The 19,786-nt window shown below is 50.3% G+C and overlaps 1 protein-coding gene across 2 annotated transcripts in view; it reads left to right on the plus strand.

Annotated features, from left to right (window-relative positions):
* Positions 1-18,495, plus strand: part of twnk (twinkle mtDNA helicase) — a 31,741-nt gene extending 13,246 nt beyond the window's left edge. The window contains exons 1-6 of one of the 2 annotated variants that reach the window (XM_060842257.1): positions 311-506; positions 3,265-4,581; positions 7,452-7,692; positions 11,437-11,544; positions 12,500-12,641; positions 16,229-18,495. In XM_060842257.1, the coding sequence (XP_060698240.1) occupies positions 3,270-4,581; positions 7,452-7,692; positions 11,437-11,544; positions 12,500-12,641; positions 16,229-16,522 (2,097 nt within the window). In that variant the 5' untranslated portion in view covers positions 311-506; positions 3,265-3,269 and the 3' untranslated portion in view covers positions 16,523-18,495. Of the gene's footprint in view, positions 1-310; positions 507-3,264; positions 4,582-7,451; positions 7,693-11,436; positions 11,545-12,499; positions 12,642-16,228 lie in introns of those variants that run through there. The other variant, XM_060842258.1, reaches the window with a different exon arrangement.
* The last annotated feature ends 1,291 nt before the right edge of the window (positions 18,496-19,786 follow it).

A 19,786-nucleotide genomic window follows, 5' to 3' on the forward strand; every position in this document is an offset into this window, starting at 1 on the left:
GAAATAATGGAGGGGAAAGCGGGATAGTGGCAATGGGATTGCACAGATAGATGGGCGGACTGTCACCCACACAGCGGGAGCAAAGGGGATGCCTTCGATACTTTGTCAGGCAGCACGTGGTGACTTTATTCCCGGGACAACGTTCCAATTCCCCGGGACAACGTTCCAAATCCCCGGGACAACGTTCCAAATCCCCGGGACTGGGTTCTGCGGCACGCGCCGCCGGGCCCACTATTTGTTACACAGTTTGTTACATATTTTGTTACACTGCCCCTGTTTGTTACACGTGGGGAGCGGAGCCGCTCACTCAGGGGCGAGTGCACACTCTCCCATCTCTCTGTCTCTCTCTCTCTCGTTGTGTAATTCCGTGAACAGACTCCTTCCTTCCAGCAGCAGCAGCCGGTGCCTGCAATTTCGCTAGTTTACAATGCACCGGCTGGAAGCCCCGGGAGAGGGCGGCCGACCGAATTTGGAGGGATAACGCCGGCTCCTGCAAATCCCGCTGGGTAGGTAGTGTGCAAACGGACCCTCTCTCCTCTCCAAGGGGGTTTTATCCCCCCGCCCAAGGAACGTGATTGGGTTTTTAATATGCATTTGGTTAGCTTGACTTTAAATGAGTTAAGCGGTCGCCTTGCACAGTTCTGTGTGCAACAGCGGGACACGGGAAAGGTGACCCGTTGAATTTATACCGCGCAAATCACAAAAGCGGTTTGTAATGGAAACCCACACAGCAAAACTAGAATATTCCAGCAAAAAAAAATTGTACTCTCCTCGATTTGGGCTCGATTAGGGTTAGTTTAATGGAAAGAATATTTGAGGTACATTATTCCTGCACCCGGGTTCCTAATCTGTTCCATGTGCAGTTTTAAAACAGGGTGCCTTAATCTGAAATGCATCACCAATAGATTATATCCTCAGATTCCCCCCGCCTTTTTAATGAGACCCAGAGAAGGGTTGATGTTCACTTTTCTGACACAAGACTGATTTGCATTTGTATAGCCTCTTACATGACCGCTGCACATAGGTCTTGACAGCGAATGAAGTGCTTTTGTAGGGGTGGTGGATGTGGTCGGTTAGGAAATATGGCAGTTAATGTGGACCCAGCAAGCTACAACAAAGAGCATTGTGAAAATGAGCAGTTAGTCTGAGTGTGAGTTTGTTCTTCAAAGTCATGCCGCTGGGTTTTTCGGTCTCCCGGAACTGGCAGGTCTAATTCCACGTGAACGAGAGAGTACCTCAGACCGTACAGCTCTCCCCTTACGCTGCACTGGAGTTCAAACCCACCATCTGGTGTTTCAGAGGCAAAACTGATTATCAACAGGAGCATCCCAGAGAATGGGATCTTCCCGTGCTGGTCAGGATTAAAGGGAGAACCCTGGGGCCATGTGAGGAAAAAAAAAGGCACTTTGTCGATTGTAATTTATCACAAACACAGACTTTGGCGTTGTGACCCGAGATCTCTCCAATAAGAGAAGAATTGAGTTGTGTTCTCATTGACAGGTTGTACAGGCTTCGGGCCTGATAGACCTCTGCTTTTGCCTAAAGTTGAACTAAATCAGTGAGTTCATGCATTCAACAGCAGGAGTAAATATCATCGGGTGGCACAGGGGCTAGCACAGCTGCCTCACAGCTCCAGGGTTTGGTTCCACCCTCAGGCGACTGTGTGGAGTTTGCACGTTCTCCCCGTGTCTGCGTGGGTTTCCTCCGGGTGCTCCAGTTTCCCACAGCCCAGAGCTGTGCAGGTCAGGTGCGTTAGCCATGGGAAAAGCAGTTTACAGGAATAGAGTAGGGGACTGGGTCTGGGTGAGGATTGGTGTGGACTCGATGGGCTGAATGGCCTGCTGGAGAGATTCTATGATTACCTTCCTGATGGGAAGGAGCAGCCCTTGCTACTAAGGGCTAGAATGGCACCACGAGGGGAACTTGTGCATGGTTGAAAATGTGTTGCTGGTTAAAGCACAGCAGGTTAGGCAGCATCCAAGGAACAGGAAATTCGACGTTTTGGGCCAGAGCCCTTCATCAGGAGGCTTATGCCCGAAACGTCGAATTTCCTGTTCCTTGGATATTGCCTGACCTGCTGTGCTTTAACCAGCAACACATTTTCAACTGTGATCTCCAGCATCTGCAGACCTCACTTTTTACCCGAACTTGTGCATGGTCTGAGTATGGAGATGATTGGAGGAGAGGGTGATGGGAGTGAGAAATGCTGGTTGGGCTGCACCAGACTTGGCATTTCTTTTACTCACTCATAGTGCGTGGGCATCGCTGGCTGGGCCCAGTATTTATTGCCCATCCCATTTGCCCCTTGAGAAGGTGGGGGTGAGCTGCCTTCTTGAACAGCTGCAGTCCATGTGCTGTGGGTTGACCCACGATGCCCTTAGGGAAGGAATTCCAGGATTGTGACCCAGAGAGAGTGAAGGAACGGCAATATGTTTCCAAGTCAGGATGGTGAGTGACTCAGAGGGGAACTTGCAGGGGGTAGTGTTCCCATGTATCTGCTGCCCTTATCCTCCTGGATGGAAGTGGTGATGGGTTTGGAAGGTGCTGTCTGAGGCAGATTGGTGAATTTCCACAGTGCACCTTCTAGATGACAGAATGACTGAGTGCAGATTGTAATGCGGGTTTTTATAGGTTCTGAGAAAAGGTGTGAGTGAAGGAGGTGATGCTGATCTCGCTGTAGGAAGTGGGAATATCTCACCTGTATCTGGATTAGTGGTGCTGGAAGAACACAGCAGTTCAGGCAGCATCCAAAGTACAGCGAAATCGATGTTTCGGGCAAAAGCCCTTTTTCCTTTATCTCACCTGTATGTGGGAGTTGGTTGGAGCAGTCCCGATGGCAGGACAAGTGTTCTACCTCTGTGGGGTGGAGGGCAGAGGATACCTTGACGTCCTCCTGCTCACGTTGTGTTCCTCCTTTGGCCGCCGTCCCTCCTGATGTTTGTAAGGCCCTCCCAGCCCTGGGTGAGCTTCAATGGCTCTGGCACCATCTGTGGAGAGAGGGAAATGGAATGAACTTTCAGGGTGACTTCATCAGAGCTGTTTTTCTCTCTCTGCCGGTGGGACCAGAACTGCTGAGTTTCTCCAGCAATTTGGTTCCTTGAAAGCCGTCTTCTTTAGATCGCTAATGCTGGGGTGTTAGAATCCTGTCCAGCTGCATCCCCTGTTGGGAAAAAGGGGGAATGTATTTTCACTCTGCGAAGGGCGCTACAGGAATGCAGTTTGTTGCTGTTTTGTTTTGCTTAACCTGCCTTTCTCTGTCCACAGGGAGCATGCTGTGCACGTTTCACCGTGCGTACGGCGCAGTGTGGGGCTCCAGTCTGTCATGGAGGGGGTACGGCGTGCTGAGACGATGTCCCCGCGCCTGGGGGCTGCCGTCTCTCCCACAATGCGCCCCCCTGACCCTCTCCTTCTGCTCCAGGGGAGGCGGGAAAGGCAAGAGCCGGGGTCCTGAGGAGACTGAGGTCGCTTTCTCGTCGGTGACGGTGACGGAGATCCGGCAGTTCCTGCGTGCCAAGGGCGTCCCCTTCCACGACGGCTACAGCTGCCTACAGGCCCCCAGCCCATTCACCACCACCACCACGGACCCTGGGGGGCACAGGGAGACCTGCTCGCTGTTCATCGACAAGACGACCGGGGGCTTTGTGTGCACGGAGAGCTCGCTGGAGGGCAGCTGGCGGGATCTGCAGGACTGCCTGGAGGTGATGCAGAGGGAAGGCCGGCAGAGCCTGGGCCCCGATGTCAGGCTGGAGGCACCCGACAGCGACCGGGAGCTGGCCGAGAGGCAGGAGGAGCTGGGCGAGGCCCAGAGAGTCTGGGACAGGGCGGCGGCCTTCCCGGAGCTGCCCGCGGACACCGCCAGGTCGGTCAAGGCCGCTTTCGGGATGGAGAAGGTCACCGAGGCCACCCTGGGGAAGCTGAGCGTCAGGTACTGCCAGGCCTCTGGGAGCCTGGTGTTCCCCTGGTTCGGAGGAAGGGACTCGGGGCTCCGAGGCCTGAAGCTGCTGTCTGTGCAGCGAGAGGGTGACAGGCTGGAGTACACAGCGACCACACTACCCCGGGCAGGCCGTTACCACAACCTCTTTGGCCTGCACGTGCTGAGCAGGAAGGACACGGCGTTGGTCCTCACCGCCAGGGAAACTGACTGCCTGGCAGTGAGCTGCTCCACGGGCCTACCCTGTGTCTCCCTGCCTCGGGGGGTCAGCTGCCTGCCCCCTCCCCTCCTGCCCTACCTCGAGCAGTTCAAGAGGATCACCCTGTGGCTGGGCAGTGACCTCCGGGCCTGGGAAGCCTCCAAGATCTTCGCCCGGAAGCTGAACGTCAAGCGGTGTTACCTGGTGCGGCCTAGCGAGCAGCAGCCCTGTCCACTGGAGGCCCTAGCGGCCGGCCTCAACCTGGGCAAGATCGTCAGGAACGCTGTGGCCGCCGGTCACAAATCCATCATCTCCTTCCGGCAGCTGAGGGACGAGGTCTTCGGAGAGTTGGCCAACGCCGAGCAGGTCTCCGGGATCCAGTGGCAACGCTTTCCGGACCTGAACAAACTCCTCAAGGGCCACCGCAAAGGCGAGCTGACTGTGTTCACAGGTAAATAACAAAATATAAAACACCGAAATAACGACAAGCCGCTGGAGAGCTGAGGCGAAAGCAGACATTGCAGGAAAACCTGTTGGGGTGGAATGGTGGCTCAGTGGTTAGCACTACTGCCTCACAGCACCAGGGGCCCAGGTTCAATTCCAGCCTCAGGTATCTGTCTGTGGGGAGTTTTCACATTCTCCCCATGTCTGCGTGCGTTAATTCCAGTTTCCTCTAAAGATGTGCGGGTCGGGTGAATTGGCCATGCTAAATTGCTCATAGTGTTAGGTGCATTAGTCAGAGGGAACTGGGTCTGGGTGGGTTACTCTTCAGAGGGTCGGTGTGGACTGGTTGGGCTGATGGGCCTGTTTCCACTCTGTAGGGAATCTAATCTAATCATCTCAGCAGGTCAGCAACAATTAAAAGACAACTTCAGAATTGGTGTAGTGGACAGCCAAGAAGGTTACCTCCAGAGTACAACAGGATCTTGGTCAGATGGGCCGAGGAGTGGCAGCTGGAGTTTAATTTAGGTAAATGCGAGGTGCTGTATTTTGGAAAGGCAAATCCCAGCAGGACTGATACACTTAATGGTAAGGTTCTGGGGAGAGATGCCGAACAAAGAGACCTTGGAATGCAGGTTCACGGTTCATTGAAAATGTAATCGTACGTGGATAGGATAGTGGAGGAGGTGTTTGGCTTGCCCTTATTGATCAGTATATTGAGTACAATCTGTTCTATAACGTGATGGCTGTGTTCTTGTGTAACCCCACTTTGTAGATAAATTGAACTTTATAAACAGTGCTTAAACGTATTGGCGATGTAATCACGTTACAGCCAACACATGTTTTAAGTTTGTGCTGCAGAAACAGCGTCCCCAATTTGTCAGTCAGTGAATTTGCATTGACGAAACATGCACTGTACCAGAACGAGCTGTATCGGAATTGAGACGTCATGTTGTAGCTGTCCAGGACATTGGTGAGGCCACTTTTGAATATTGCTAACAAATGTGGCTGCCCTTCTATAGAAAGGATATTGTGAAACTTGAAAGGGTTCAGAAAAGATTGACAAGGATGTTGCCAGGGTTGGAGGATCTGAGCTACAGGGAGAGGCTGAACAGGCTGGGGCTGTTTTCCCTGCAGCGTCGGAGGCTGACCTTATAGAGGTTTATAAAATCATGAGAGGCATGGATAGGGTAAACAGATAAAGTCTCTTCCCTGGAGAGTCAGAGGCTGAGGGGTCACCTTATGGAGGTCTATAGATTCTTAATTCCAGGCTTTTAAAAAAAAATTGAATCCACCAAATGCTGTGGGTGGGATTTGAACGCAGGTCTTTGGGGCATTATCTGGGTCTCTGGATTAACAGTCCAGTGATAAGACCACTAGACCAACACCTCCCCATAACTCATGGCTTTTTGGACTCAAGTTCACAATGATGTTTGACATCAAGGCTATGCTATAGAGGCATGCATTGGGTAAATTAGCAAGGTCGTTTCCCTGGGTGGGGGAGTCCAGAACGAGAGGGCATAGGTTTAGGGTGAGAGGGGAAAGATTCAAAAAAGGTCTGAGGGGTAACTTTTTGACACAGGGTGGTGCGTGTATGGAATGAGCTGCCAGAGGAAGTGGTGGAGGCTGGTACAATTGCAACATTTAAAAGGCATCTGGATGGGTATATGAATAGGAAGGGTTTGGAGGGATATGGGCCAGGTGCTGACAAATGGGAGTAGGTCAGATTGATATCGATCAGCGTGGACAAGTTGGATCCAAAGGGTCTCTCTCCGTGTTATATGACTCTAGGTACATGAACAGGAAAGGTTTAAAGGGATGTGGGCCAAATGCTGGCAAATAGGACAACATTACTTTGGGAAACTTGGCTGGCATGGATGTATTGGACTGAAGGGTCTGTCTATGTGCTGTATGACAGTATGACTAGGTCTGGCAACATCTGTGGAGAGAGATCAGAGTTAATGTTTCAACTCAAGTGACCCTTCCTCAGAACTGACCTGCAGAGATTTTCCAGCAAGTTCAGTTTTCGCGGTTAATTTGGTCAAGGGTCCCAATTCGTGTTCGCAAAGGGTGGGGGAGGGCAACTGGATAGATCCACATTTCAGTTTAGTGATGAGCTGGCGGGGTATGTGAAGGGTCGGTTAGCTCAGTTGGCTGGATGGCTGTTTTGACACACAGACTGACGCCAACAGTGTATGTTCGATCCCCACAACAGCTGAGGTGACCATGAAGGATGCTCCTTCTCCACCCTCTCCTCATCTGAGACATGGTGACCCTCAGATTCAACCACCACCCGGCAGCTCTCTCTGATAAGAGAATAGCGCTGTGGTCCTTGATGGTGACTTTATCTCACCTTACCACGGGATGAGGATGTCACTGGCTGGGCCTGCATTTATTGTCAATCCCTAATTGCCCAGAGGGCAATCAAGAGTCAACCACATTGCTGTGGGTCTGGAGTCACATGTAGACCAGACCAAGTAAGGATGGCAGGTTCCTTCCCTAAAGGACATTAGTGACCCAGATGGGTTTTTCCTGACCATTGGCAATGGATTCATGATCATAGTTAGATTCTTAATCCCAGGCTTTTTAAAAAATTGAATGCCGTGGGTGGGATTCAAATCCAGTCCTTGGGACATTACCTGGGTCTCTGGATTAACAGTTCAGTGATAATACCACAGACCATCGCCTCCCCATGACTCATGGCATATTGTACTCAGGTTCACAATGACATTTAACATCAAGGCTGTGCTGTGTAACGGGTGTACCTGACAGGGACTGGCTAATCCAGGACAAGCAAACCAGGCTGGCTTATTGTAAACACCCAACTCTCTCTCTCTCTCTCTTTTTTTCTCTCTCTCTCTGTCTCTCTCTCAACAATAGGTCCTACAGGCAGTGGAAAGACCACCTTCATTAGTGAGTATGCTCTGGACCTCTGTATCCAAGGCGTGAACACCCTGTGGGGAAGCTTCGAGATCAACAACGTGCGACTGGCCAAGATCATGCTGACTCAGTTTGCGATGCAGCGCCTGGACGATCAGCTGGAGAAGTACGACGAGTGGGCGGACAAGTTTGAGAGCCTACCGCTGTTCTTCATGACCTTTCACGGCCAACACAGCATCAAGTAAAGTATTTGGCGAGGATGGCTCAATAACCATTGGTATTCTTATGCAATAAGGCCTCCCAAGGGTACGAAACCAGTGGGCATGGCGCGGACTCAATGGGCCGAGTGGCCTCTTCTGTGCTGTGAGATTTGCAGTGCAGGAGGACAGGAAGGAAGAAGTGACTCAAGCGAGAAGGGGTGGAGAGGGTCAGGGAGAGAGTTCCAGATCCTGAGGTCTAGGTGGCTGAGTGGTGCGGAGACCAGAATCCGAGCACTGCGTGAGGCCACAGTGAGAATGATGCACAGATCCTGCAGGATCATAGCACTGGCACTGAAACCCTGAGGAGCAATCGCCCTCACTACAGCTGGGGTAACCTCATTTTCCTTTTGACAGAACCCACTTTTTAATTATGGGCAGCATGGTGGCTCAGTGGTTAGCACTGTTGCCTCACAGCGCCAGGGACCCAGGTTCGATTCCAGCCTCGGGTGACCATGTGGAGTTTGCACATTCTCCCCGTGCCTGCGTGGGTTTTCTCCGGGTGCTCCGGTTTCCTCACACAGTCCAGAGGTGTGCAGGTCAGGGTGGATTGGCCAAGCTAAATTATCTGTTGTGTCCATGGATGTGCAGGTTAGGTGCATTAGATTGGGGAGGTGTAGAGTGATAGGGGAGAGGAATGGCTCCGGGTGGGTCATTCTTTGTAAGTTGGGCCGAAGGGCCTGTTTCCACACTGTAGGGATGCTATGAAATACATTGTCTCTGGCACTTCCCCAGCCTGCAGGCTGGTACACGGGGTGTATGGTTTGAGCTGTGGATGTGGGGGTTCTTACTGCACTGGCCCTTTGGCTTGTGTCTGTGCCCCACACACACACACCCCACACCCCCCGGTCTTCCAAGCTCCTGGTGGGTGAGGTGTTGAGGAAAGTCTCTGCAGTTGTGTGAGGGCAGAGGGCAGAATCCATCACTAATTACCCACTACCGTTCATTACCAGAATGTGGGGGGTGGGGTGTGTGGCAGTGGTGAAGCAACCACATCAGGGCATTGAATATAAAATCTCCATTCAGCCCATCGAGTCCACACTGACCCTCTGAAAGGCACCCTCACCCTGTCCCTGTAACCCTGCATTGCCCATGGCCAATCCAGGCAGCATCCAAGGAGCAGGAGAATCGACGTTGCGGGCATGAGCCCTTCTTCAGGAATGAGGAAAGTGTGCCCAGCAGGCTAAGATAAAAGGTAGGGAGGAGGGACTTGGGGGAGGGGCGTTGGAAGTGCGATAGGTGGAAGGAGGTCAAGGTGAGGGTGATAGGCCGGAGTGGGGTGGGGGCGGAGAGGTCAGGAAGAAGATTGCAGGTTAGGAAGTTAAAAATCACACAACACCAGGTTATAGTCCAACAGGTTTAATTGGAAGCACACTAGCTTTCGGAGCAACGCTCCTTCTTCAGGTGAAGGAGCGTCGTTCCAAAAGCTAGTGTGCTTCCAATTAAACCTGTTGGACTATAACCTGGTGTTGTGTGATTTTTAACTTTGTCCACCCCAGTCCAACACCGGCATCTCCAAATCATGGCAGGTTAGGAAGGCGGTGCTGAGTTCGAGGGATTAGTCTGACACAAGGTGGGGGGAGGGGCAATGAGGAAACTGGATAAATCTGAGTTCATCCCTTGTGGTTGGAGGGTTCCTAGGCGGAAGATGAGGCACTCTTCCTCCAGCCATCGTGTTGCAATGGTCTGGTGATGGAGGAGTCCAAGGACCTGCATGTCCTTGGTGGAGTGGGAGGGGGAGTTGAAGTGTTGAGCTACGGGGTGGTTGAGTTGGTTGGTGCGGATGTCCCAGAGATGTTCTCTGAAACTTTCCACAAGTAGGCGGCCTGTCTCCCCAATATAGAAGAGGCCACATCGGGTGCAACGGATGCAATAAATGATGTGTGTGGAGGTGCAGGTGAATTTGTGGATATGGAAGAATCCCTTGGGGCCTTGGAGGGAAGTGAGGGGGAGAGGTGTGGGCACAAGTTTTGCATTTCTTGCGGTTGCAGGGGAAGGTGCCGGGAGTGGAGGTTGGGTTGGTGGGGGGTGTGGACCTAACGAGGGAGTCACGGAGGGAGTGGTCTTTTCAGAATGCTGATAGGGAAGGGGAGGGAAATATATCTCTGGTGATGGGGTCTGTTTGGAGGTGGCGGAAATGACGACGGATGATACGATGTATAAGGAGGTTGGTGGGGTGGTAGGTGAGGGCCAGTGGGGTTCTGTCCTGGTGGCGATTGGAGGGGTGGGGCTCAAGGGTGGAGGAGCGGGAAGTGGAGGAGATGCGGTGGAGAGCATTGTCAATCATGTCTGGGGGGAAATTGCGGTCTTTGAAGAAGGAGGCCATCTGGGTTGTACGGTATTGGAACTGGTCCTCCTGGGAAGACAGCAATTTCCCCCCAGACGTGATTGACGATGTTCTCCACCCTATCTCCTGGACACAGTCCCTGCTCTTTGGGGATAACTGATTGGGTTATTGACTAGGACACATGGAGGAGGTCCCTGATGCCTGGGCTAACACTTCCAAAGAGTCATCCATTTGGTTCCATTCCATTTTCCCACAGCTCTCGGTCCTGCAAACGTCTCCCCTTCCAGAATTTATTTTATTCTGCAGCACCTTCCAGATCTCAGCTTGAGAAGAGAAGACAGATGCTGGAAGTCAGAGTCAGTAGACGTGGGACTGGAAAAGCACAGCAGGTCAGACAACATCTGAGGAGCAGGAACGCCAATGTTTCAGGCCTCTTCCAGCTCTATGTCTGTTGACTTCACCTTGAGGAGATTTCTTTGTGTACCCTCTCCTTAAGGTCCCTGACTTCAATTGTGGCTCCTGGTTACTGTCACTATACAGCACAGAAAAAAGTCACTTGGCCCATTGAGTCTGCTCCTGTCTAAAACAGCCACCTAACTATTCAGCCATTTTCCTTGACCCATAACCTTGTGTGCCTTGGTATCGCAAGTGGATATTTAAGTACTACGTATCCTCCCTAACAGAATCCATGCTGAGTCTGGAGCATCACAGGCTGAGGTGTGACCTTATAGAGGTTTATAAAATCATGAGGGGCATGGATAGAGTAAATAGACAAGATCTTATCCCTGGGTGGAGGAATCCAGAACTAGAGGGCAGAGGTTTAGGGTGAGAGGGGAAAGATTTAAAAGGGACTTAAGGGACAACTTTTTCCACGCTGGATGGTGTGTGTATGGAATGAGCTGCCAGAGGAAGTGGTGGAGGCTGGTACAATTGCAGCATTTATAAGGCATCTGGATGGGTATATGAATAGGAAGGGTTTGGAGGGATATGGGCCAAGTGCTGGCCAATGGGATTAGACTAGGTTGGGATATCTGGTTGGCATAGACAGGTTGGACCAAAGGGTCTGTTTCCGTGCTGTACATCTCTATAACTCAAGATCTCAATCAAATCTCCTTGACCTTCTCTGGTCTTAAGAGAACAACCCCAGCTTCTATTAATCACAGGATTGTTAAAAGCACAGAAGGTGACCATTCAGCCCCATGGGACCTGTGCCAACCCAGTCTGCCCCCACATACCGATGGTAGAACAAGGGAACAGAGACTGTGCTGGAAGAGACAGCTCAGCCCAGTTGGGGACACTGAAAGAGTCTGAATTTGTTGAGCCTCCTGATATTTTAATGTTTGTAACGTTTTGTTTTTGTCTGTGTTCTCATCTGCAATTCAAAGCAGTGTTGGTTTATACAAACCGGCTGAATTTAACACCATTTCTCCTTATCCTGCAGATCGGTTATTGATACAATGCAACATGCGGTATACATGTATGACATTAGCCACATTGTTATAGACAACCTGCAGTTCATGATGGGACAGGAGCACCTCACTGTTGACAAGTAATTGAATCTTCTTTTTTAATATAATGCACCAGCTAAACCTTTTGCCAACTTTGCTTGCTAGATGTTTGCACCTTTCCAGCGGTGGCACAGTGGTTAGCACTGCTGCCTCACAGCACCAGAGACCAGGGTTCAATTCCTGCCTCAGACAACTGCCTGTGTGGAGTTTGCACATTCTCCCCGTGTCTGTGTGGGTTTCCTCCTTTGGATGCTCTGGTTTCCTCCCACAGTCCAAAAATGTGCGGGTCAGGTGAATTGGCTGTGCTAAATTGCCCATAGTGTTAGATGACGGGGTAAGTGTTGAGGAATGGGTCTGGTGTGCGTGGCGGGTCGGTATGGACTTGATGGGCCAAAGGGCCTGTTTCCACACTAAGTAATCTAATCTAAAAACAAAACGGTGATGATTCTCCAGGTTGTATTGTTTATTGAGTTTTGAGAAGATATGTAGCTCAGGTTGAGGTTCTGGATGTAGGTTTGCTCGTTGAGCTGGAAGGTTCATTTTCAGATGTTTCGTCACCATACTAGGTAACATCTTCAGTGAGCCTCCGAATGAAGCCCTGGCGGTGTTTCCTGCTTTCTATTTATATGTTTGAGTTTCCTAGGGATGGTGATGTCACTTCCTGTTGTGACATTATTTCCTATGATGTCATTTCTGCTCTTTTTCTCAGCGGTTGGTAAATTGGATCCAAGTCAATGTGTTTGTTGATAGAGTTCCAGTTGGAATGCCATGCATCTTGGAATTCTCGTGTGTGTCTCTGTTTGGCTTGTTTCCTGATGCCAGCCCCCAGACCGATGTGAAAGTTACATTCTCTGGTTCTGGATTCTTTCTTCTCCCCCCCCCCCCCCCCGCCAAGAGAGGGGAGACAGAACCCTGTCTGACTGGGCAAGTCAACTGTCTAACTCACTTTGCTCTGATTTTAAAGATGAAAGCTAAAACACTGTCTTTGTACCTCAGGTTTTCCGCGCAGGATTACATTGTCGGGACGTTTCGGAAGTTTGCTACAGACAATAGTTGTCATGTGACTTTGGTCATCCATCCCAGAAAGGAGGACGATGATAAGGAACTGCAGACTGCTTCGATCTTTGGGACAGCCAAGGCAAGTTCAAAGCAGGGACCACCAGGAGGCTGAGGGATGTGAATCACTTACAGTTATTCTTACCCTGTATTGCTCTGCGTTTCTGTAAACGTGAGCTCATCCAAAACTCTGCTGCCCTTATCCAAACTCTCACTGCCCCTCTTCCCCCCCCCGTTACTCACTCCCCCTGCCCCCTATACCCACTACTGCCCCCCCCTTTTCCCACCAATACTCTGTCTGTAAAACTGAGACCACTGGCCTCTCTCTTCCTCCAAACCTGACCTCCTGTTGTTAAACCTCCTCTCTGTCCCCCTTTGGAGGTAGTGGACAGCACGGTGGCACAGTGGTTAGCACTGCTGCCTCACAGCGCCTGAGACCCGGGTTCAATTCCCGACTCAGGCGACTGACTGTGTGGAGTTTGCACGTTCTCCCCGTGTCTGTGTGGGTTTCCTCCGGGTGCTCCGGTTTCCTCCCACAGTCCAGAGATGTGCGGGTCAGGTGAATTGGCCGTGCTAAATTGCCCGTAGTGTTAGGTAAAGGGGTATATGTAGGGGTATGGGTGGGTTGCGTTTCGGCCGGTCGGTGTGGACTTGTTGGGCCGAAGGGCCTATTTCCACACTGTAAGTAATCTAATCTAATCTATCTCACTATGATTGTTTGGATGTTAAACTCTGGAGTCCTCTCCCCTTGTCTCTCACCCTCCCTTCTATATGTTCGAACACTGATACAATTGGAAGCCGATGGCCTTGATGTTTTGTCTGATGAATCTGCGACTTGCTGCAAGGCTCCGACCTGACCCAGTGACCGAACCCAGACAGTGATGCTGCCAAACATTGCTCTGTAATACTGCAACCACCAGCCAACCCTCCGTTACCCCTTCACATCCTCCTCAGTTTAAGTAGTTTGATTGCACGTGGCCTTCGAGGGAGTGCTGCACTCTGAGTGATGCAGGCCCTGGGGTTTAGTTCAGCAACGAGTGCTCTCCTTGCTTTTATTCTTGAAATTGGTTTTGCTGCTTTTGGAATATTGCGTGCAGTTCTGGTCTCTTTCCTATCGGAAGGATGTTGTGAAACTTGAAAGGGCTCAGAAAAGATTTGTAAGGATGTTGCCAGGGTTGGAGGGTTTGAGCTACAGGGAGAGGCTGAACAGGCTGGGGCTGTTTTACCTGGAGCGTCAGAGGCTGAGGGACGACAGAGGATCGTCAGAGGTTTACAAAATCATGAGGGGCATGGATTGGATAAATAGACAAGGTCTCTTCCCTGGGGTGGGGGAATCTAGAACTAGAGGGCATATTAGGGTGCAAGGGGAAAGATATAAAAGAGACCTCTAAGGGGCACCTTTTTCACACAGAGGGTGGTACGTGTATGGAATGAGCTGCCAGAGGAAGTGGTGGAGGCTGGTATAATTGCAACATTTAAAAGGCATCTGGATGGGTATATGATAGGAAGGGTTTAGAGGGATATGGGTCAAGTGCTGGCAAATGGGACTAGATTGGGTTGGGATAAGTTGGACCGATATGATAGTATGGCACTGCTGTTTCAGAGCAGGGCTACAGGTCTGTCACTTGCTGGGGAGCTGGCTGCGCCTGTTGAGGGCAGTAGGTCTCCTGCAATGGCCACTAGTGAACAGGAAGGGGATCTTTAACAACCCATTCCTGCCTATGGCCATCATTGAGTGCTGGCTTTTTAATGTTGGATTTATATCATTGATCTCTGGTATGGTGAGCTTCAGTTACCTGGAGAGAATGGATCACTCAGCACTGCCCTTGGACCGGAGGAGGTTGAGGGGACAAATAAAATCACAAGGGATCTGGTAGGGTAGGTGGTGAGAATCTCTTCCCATTGGTGGAAGGGTTGAGAAAGAGAGAGCACAGACTCGATGTAATTGGCAAAAAGGAGCTTGGCAACACAAGGAGGAAACCTGTTCTGGAATGTACTGTCTGGGAACGTGGGTGGGAGGCAGGTCCACTTGTGTGGTTAGGATCTGGTTAGTCATCTGACCCTTAATGCTGTTGAGTTCCTAGATCAGCAACCAGTGGGGAATTGTAGCCCCACCACCACCACCTCGGCATTTTCTCAATCCTGAGACATTTCACTCCAAGTTAATACTGTGCAGTTGAAGGTGCCCTTGACTCTATCTACCTGGGACCAATTGGAATCAGACTGTCAGAGCTCTACAGAAAAGGCGAAGGCCCTTCAGCCCATCGAGTTTGTGATGGTCAAAAAACCATTCTAATCCCATTTCCCAGCGGTTTACCCATTGCCTTGTATACCTTTGGCATTGTGAGTGTACATCGAAATCCTTCTTCAGTGTGATGAAGGTTTCTACCTCTCCCACACTCACAGGCGGGGAGTTCCAGAATACAACCAGCCTCTGGGTGAAAGCAATAAAAATTGGGGAGGCAATGCCCTATTGGTCTTATCACTAGACTGTCAATGCAGAGATCCAGATAGCTTTCTGGGGACCCAGGTTCGAACCCAGCCACAGCAGAAGGTGGAATTTGAATTCAATAAATATCTAGAAATGAGAGTCTAATGATGACCATGAATCCATTGTCGATTGACAGAAAAACCCATCTGGTTCACCAATGTTCTTGAGTGAAGGAAGCTGCCATCCTTACCTGGTCTGGCCTACATGTGACTGCAGGCAAATGGCAATGTGATTGACCCTGAATTGCCCTCAGGGCAATTAGGGATGGACAATAAATGCTGGTCCGGCCAGTGACATCCTCATTCCGTGAATGAGCAAAAATAAATTGTCCTCACATCCCATAAAACCATAAGACGCAGGAGCAGATATGAGGCCATTCAGCCCATTGAGCCTGTCCTGTCATTCAATTGTGGCTGGTAAGTTTCACAACTCCATTCTCCTGCTTTTTCATCGTAACTCTTTATTCCATTAATACTCAAGAACCTTTCTATCTCAGTCTTAAATTTACACAATGACCTGACCTCCACAGCCTTCTGTGCAAATGAATTCCACAGATTCTCCTCTCTCTGGCTAAAGAGGTTTCTCCTTATCTCCATCTAAAAGGTCTTCCCTTTGTTCTAAGGCTGTGCCCTTGAGTCCTTGTCTGTCCTACAATGGAGACTTCCTGCCCCTTCCCTTCAATCTCAGTCCCCTGGTCATTGATCCCCTCCCTTGGTGGATGGAGGGGGGGAAGTGGGTACGGGGAGTGGGATGTTCCTGCCCAAATGTTGTTCCTGTTGAGTATTTCCTGTCTGGGAGATGAAAGGGCAAGGTCAGCCCAGGGTATGGTGGTGTTGGTAGGCTGGGTGGGGTGGGGTGGCTGGTGTGGTGAGTGGTTGGGGGGCTGGGTGGGGTGGGGTGGCGGGTGTGGTGAGTGGTTGGGGGGCTGGGTGGGGTGGGGTGTGAGTGGTTGGGGAGCTGGGGCTGAGGTGGGATGTAGGGGAATGGTAATGGGGGTGGGGGACTGCTGAGGGTATGTGGATTTGGGGGGTAGGTGGGGTGAGAAGTGGGGGATTGGTGGTGGGGGTGGTGTGGGTGGGGGGCTGAAAGGTGGGTGGGGGCTGGGATGTGTGATGTGGGGGTAGGGTGCAGGATTGGCTAAAACAGTGACTCACCTGGTTCTGTTTGGTTGGGCCCAGGCGAGTCAGGAAGCAGACAATGTGCTGATTCTCCAGGATAAGAAGCTAACTTCCGGCCCGGGCAGGCGCTACCTCCAGCTGGTGAAGAATCGCTTCGACGGAGAGCTGGGCGTGTTCCCGCTGGAATTCAAGAAGGCTTCGCTCACCTTCTCGGCCGTCAAGAGCAAGGCCAGGCTCCGAAAAGTGAAGGAGGAAGACCAGAACACCCCAGAGCAGCCTGGGAAATCTGCCGACGCCAAAGGGAAAAGTGACGGAGTAGGCCATCTGTCTGTCCGGCTGGGGAAAGAGAAATGACGGAAGGGGAGGAACGTGGCTGCTCTTCAACTGCCCCAAGCCTGAGGGTTCCTGTCACTTTAACATTTTGGGCAGTGATTTGGCCGAATGGTGAAACCAACCCCCACCTCCCCCACCAGCAGGGAGACGTCAGCCTTTGGAAAAGGCCTGGCTGCTCCTCAGTGGGAACATGGACCTTCCTCAACTCATTTCTTCTCCAGGTCAGGCCCCCTCCCCCCACTCCAGTGCCCATCGAACAGCCAGCACTGTGATGCTGACAGAACTTTTAAACACTCAGTGACTGTTTTGGTCTCTGGAACCGTTGTCGTTTGATGTCTATCCCAATCTCTGACCTGTCCTTAACCCTGCTTTGGGCATCTTCCTGCATCTTAAACTGCATCTTCGTTCCTCCCCCTCATCAGCAACATAAATCCACACTGTCCCTTCCCCTCCCAAACCCCAGTCCTGACAAAGGGCGACTAGACGCAAAATGTTAAGTTTCCCTTTCCACTGAGGCGGAGTTTTCTTGCATTTGCTTCAAAGCACTTGGAGGTGATTAAAAAAAGACAGCTATTACTTACCTGTCTTTAACCAAAACCCATCGTGTGTCCCCTGCAGAGCTGGCCAAAAAAAAACCACCTGTCAGTTTTCACCGCTGCAGGGCTGAATGCACAGAAGGAAAGGACTTGCATTTATATATCGCCTTTCACAGGAGTGCTGTGCAGTCAGTGATGTACTGCCCCAGTCCGGTCGCTGATTCACCCTCAGCACCAGTGAGGAACATGTACTGAATCCAGGGTACGCTGAGTTGGTGTGCACTTGACCCACTGCCTGACAAGAGAACTGACAATGAGAATGCTTAAAGTTTACTGTCTTTTATTTGAGTTTTTATTTGTAATGCACTGTGGACATATTTGGGAACCTAACTCCCCGAGGCTGACACACTGACTCTAGCTCCTCACTGGGGGACTCTCAATCCTCATCAGCTCCAGCTCCCACTGTGAAGACACTAACTGGAAACGACCAGGAGCAGGAAGAGGGCTGCAGGCGCTGGAAATCAGAAATGGTGGAAACGCTTGTTAGGGGCAGACAGCGCTGTGAAGAGAGAAAAACTGAACTCATGTTTCAGCTCAGTGACGTTCCATCAGAATGGGCTCGTGTGGACGGTTTTCGGTGTAAAATATTTAATGCTGTTTCTCTCTTCACAGACTTGGCTGGTGTTTTCCAGTATTTTGGATTTTTATATAAAAACTGCGGCACTTACTAACAGTGTGTGTCTGTCTGTCTCTGTGTGTCTGGATATGAGTGTGCATCTGTCTCTCTGTGTCAAGATGTGTGTGTCTCTCTGACGTCTGGATGTGTGTTCCTGTGAGTTTGCCTGTCAGTATATGCACGTCCATGTGTGTGCCTGTCTGTCATTGTGTATCCAGGTGTGTGTATGTGCACATCGTGTGGGTTTCTAACTCAACCAACTACCTCCTTGTTTATCAAAGCACATACACATATTCCCCTTTCGGAACCTGGAGATTTTTATCATCATGTAATTATCTCAAGATAATGTCCAGCCTTTGACCTGTTCTCAGGCTAAAGCTGAAGGAATGAATTTGATCCTGAATAAAACTGCTGACCAATGTTGTTAATATATTGAATTCCGTTTCCCATTCCTATCATAGAGGCTGTGACACTGATTGGATTGTTTTGCAGAGTAAAACTGTACCATTGTTTCAGTCAGCGCTCAATGCACTGCTGGGGTCTGTGTCTGTATCTTGGGGTCACGTGGTTCTTCAGAGATGATGATGATCGTCTACTTCTGACTTTCTTCTGAATTATGCACCATTTTTCCACCTGATTTTTTAAAAAACGAAACCTGATTCATGTTTTATTCCCAATGTGTTAGGATTAATTATGCATACTTGAGCTGATTAGAAATTATGTCTGACTATTCACCATGTGATTGTGATCTTTTTTGTAATAAAATGGAATATTGCACTGTGTCTGTTGACTTTTAAAATTTTCAGGATCTGCAGCAACTCGCCACAGACGTCAGGTGAGTATGAATGAACCTGGTGGAGTTCGGGACAGACTAAAAGACTGCTTGGAATGTGGAACTTGCCATTATAAAGCACGGTGGCTCAGTGGTCAGCACTACTGCCTCACAGCACCAGGGTAAAGTGAGGACTGCAGATGCTGGAGATCAGAGCTGAAAATGTGCTGCTGGAAAAGCGCAGCAGGTCAGGCAGCATCCAAGGAGCAGGAGATTCGACGTTTTGGGCATAAGCCCTTCTTCAGGAAACTCCTGAAGAAGGGCTTATGCCCGAAACGTCGAATCTCCTGTTCCTTGGATGCTGCCTGACCTGCTGCGCTTTTCCAGCAACACATTTTCAGCTCGCAGCACCAGGGTCCCAGGTTCAATTCCAGCCTCAGGTGACTATCTGTCTGTGTGGAGTTTGCACATTCTCCCCTGTGTCTGCATGGGTTTCCTCCCATAGGCCAGAGATGTGCAGGTTAGGTGAATTGGCCACGCTAGATTGCCCGTAGTGTTATTAGGTGCATCAGTCAGAGGGAAATGCGTCTGGGTGGGTTACACTTTGGAGGGTCAGTGTGGGCTGAAGGGCCTTTTCCACACTGCAGGGCATCTTTTTTAAAAAAAATCTAAAGCCATGGGTTAGTAGTTTAGGTCTATTCTAGGTAACTCCAGTCAAGTACATAGGAGAGAATAGCGAAAGAGCTGCTAATAGGGTTTGGAGCAGACTCTTAGGAAATATAAAGGTCAAGGGTTTGTCTGCAAACACTCTGCTATCTACTTTTCTCCTCACTAGATGGTGCTAAATCTCTGCATCAGCATTTGAAAGAAGGTTTAATTGCAATTGAGAAACTCCACAGTAAAGGAGAGGAGAGCTCAGATTTTAATGATGTGGAGATGCTGGTGTTGAACTGGCATGGGCAAAGTTAACAATCTCACAGCACCAGGTTATTGTCCAGTAGATTTATTTGGAAGCACTAGCTTTTAAGGATTGTTCCCACCTGTTCCTGGAATGTAGGTGTCACTGGCTGGGCCCGCATTTATTGTCCTCTCTAATTAGCCTTGACTGTGGTTGAAATTAAACTGCTGCAGTCTGTCTGTAGGTATATGCACAGGATTGTTGTCAGATTGATGAACAGTCCTCGTATTAGCGATTTTTGAGTTGATTTCTTGTCTGCACCTTTTCTGTAACTAACGCTATGTCTTGCTTTCTGTTCTGTAACCCTGATGGACCTATGTAAGGTATGATTTGCCGGTTGGCG

The sequence above is a fragment of the Hemiscyllium ocellatum genome, chromosome 22 (genome assembly GCF_020745735.1).
Source record: "Hemiscyllium ocellatum isolate sHemOce1 chromosome 22, sHemOce1.pat.X.cur, whole genome shotgun sequence".
In the NCBI taxonomy this organism is placed as follows: domain Eukaryota; kingdom Metazoa; phylum Chordata; class Chondrichthyes; order Orectolobiformes; family Hemiscylliidae; genus Hemiscyllium; species Hemiscyllium ocellatum.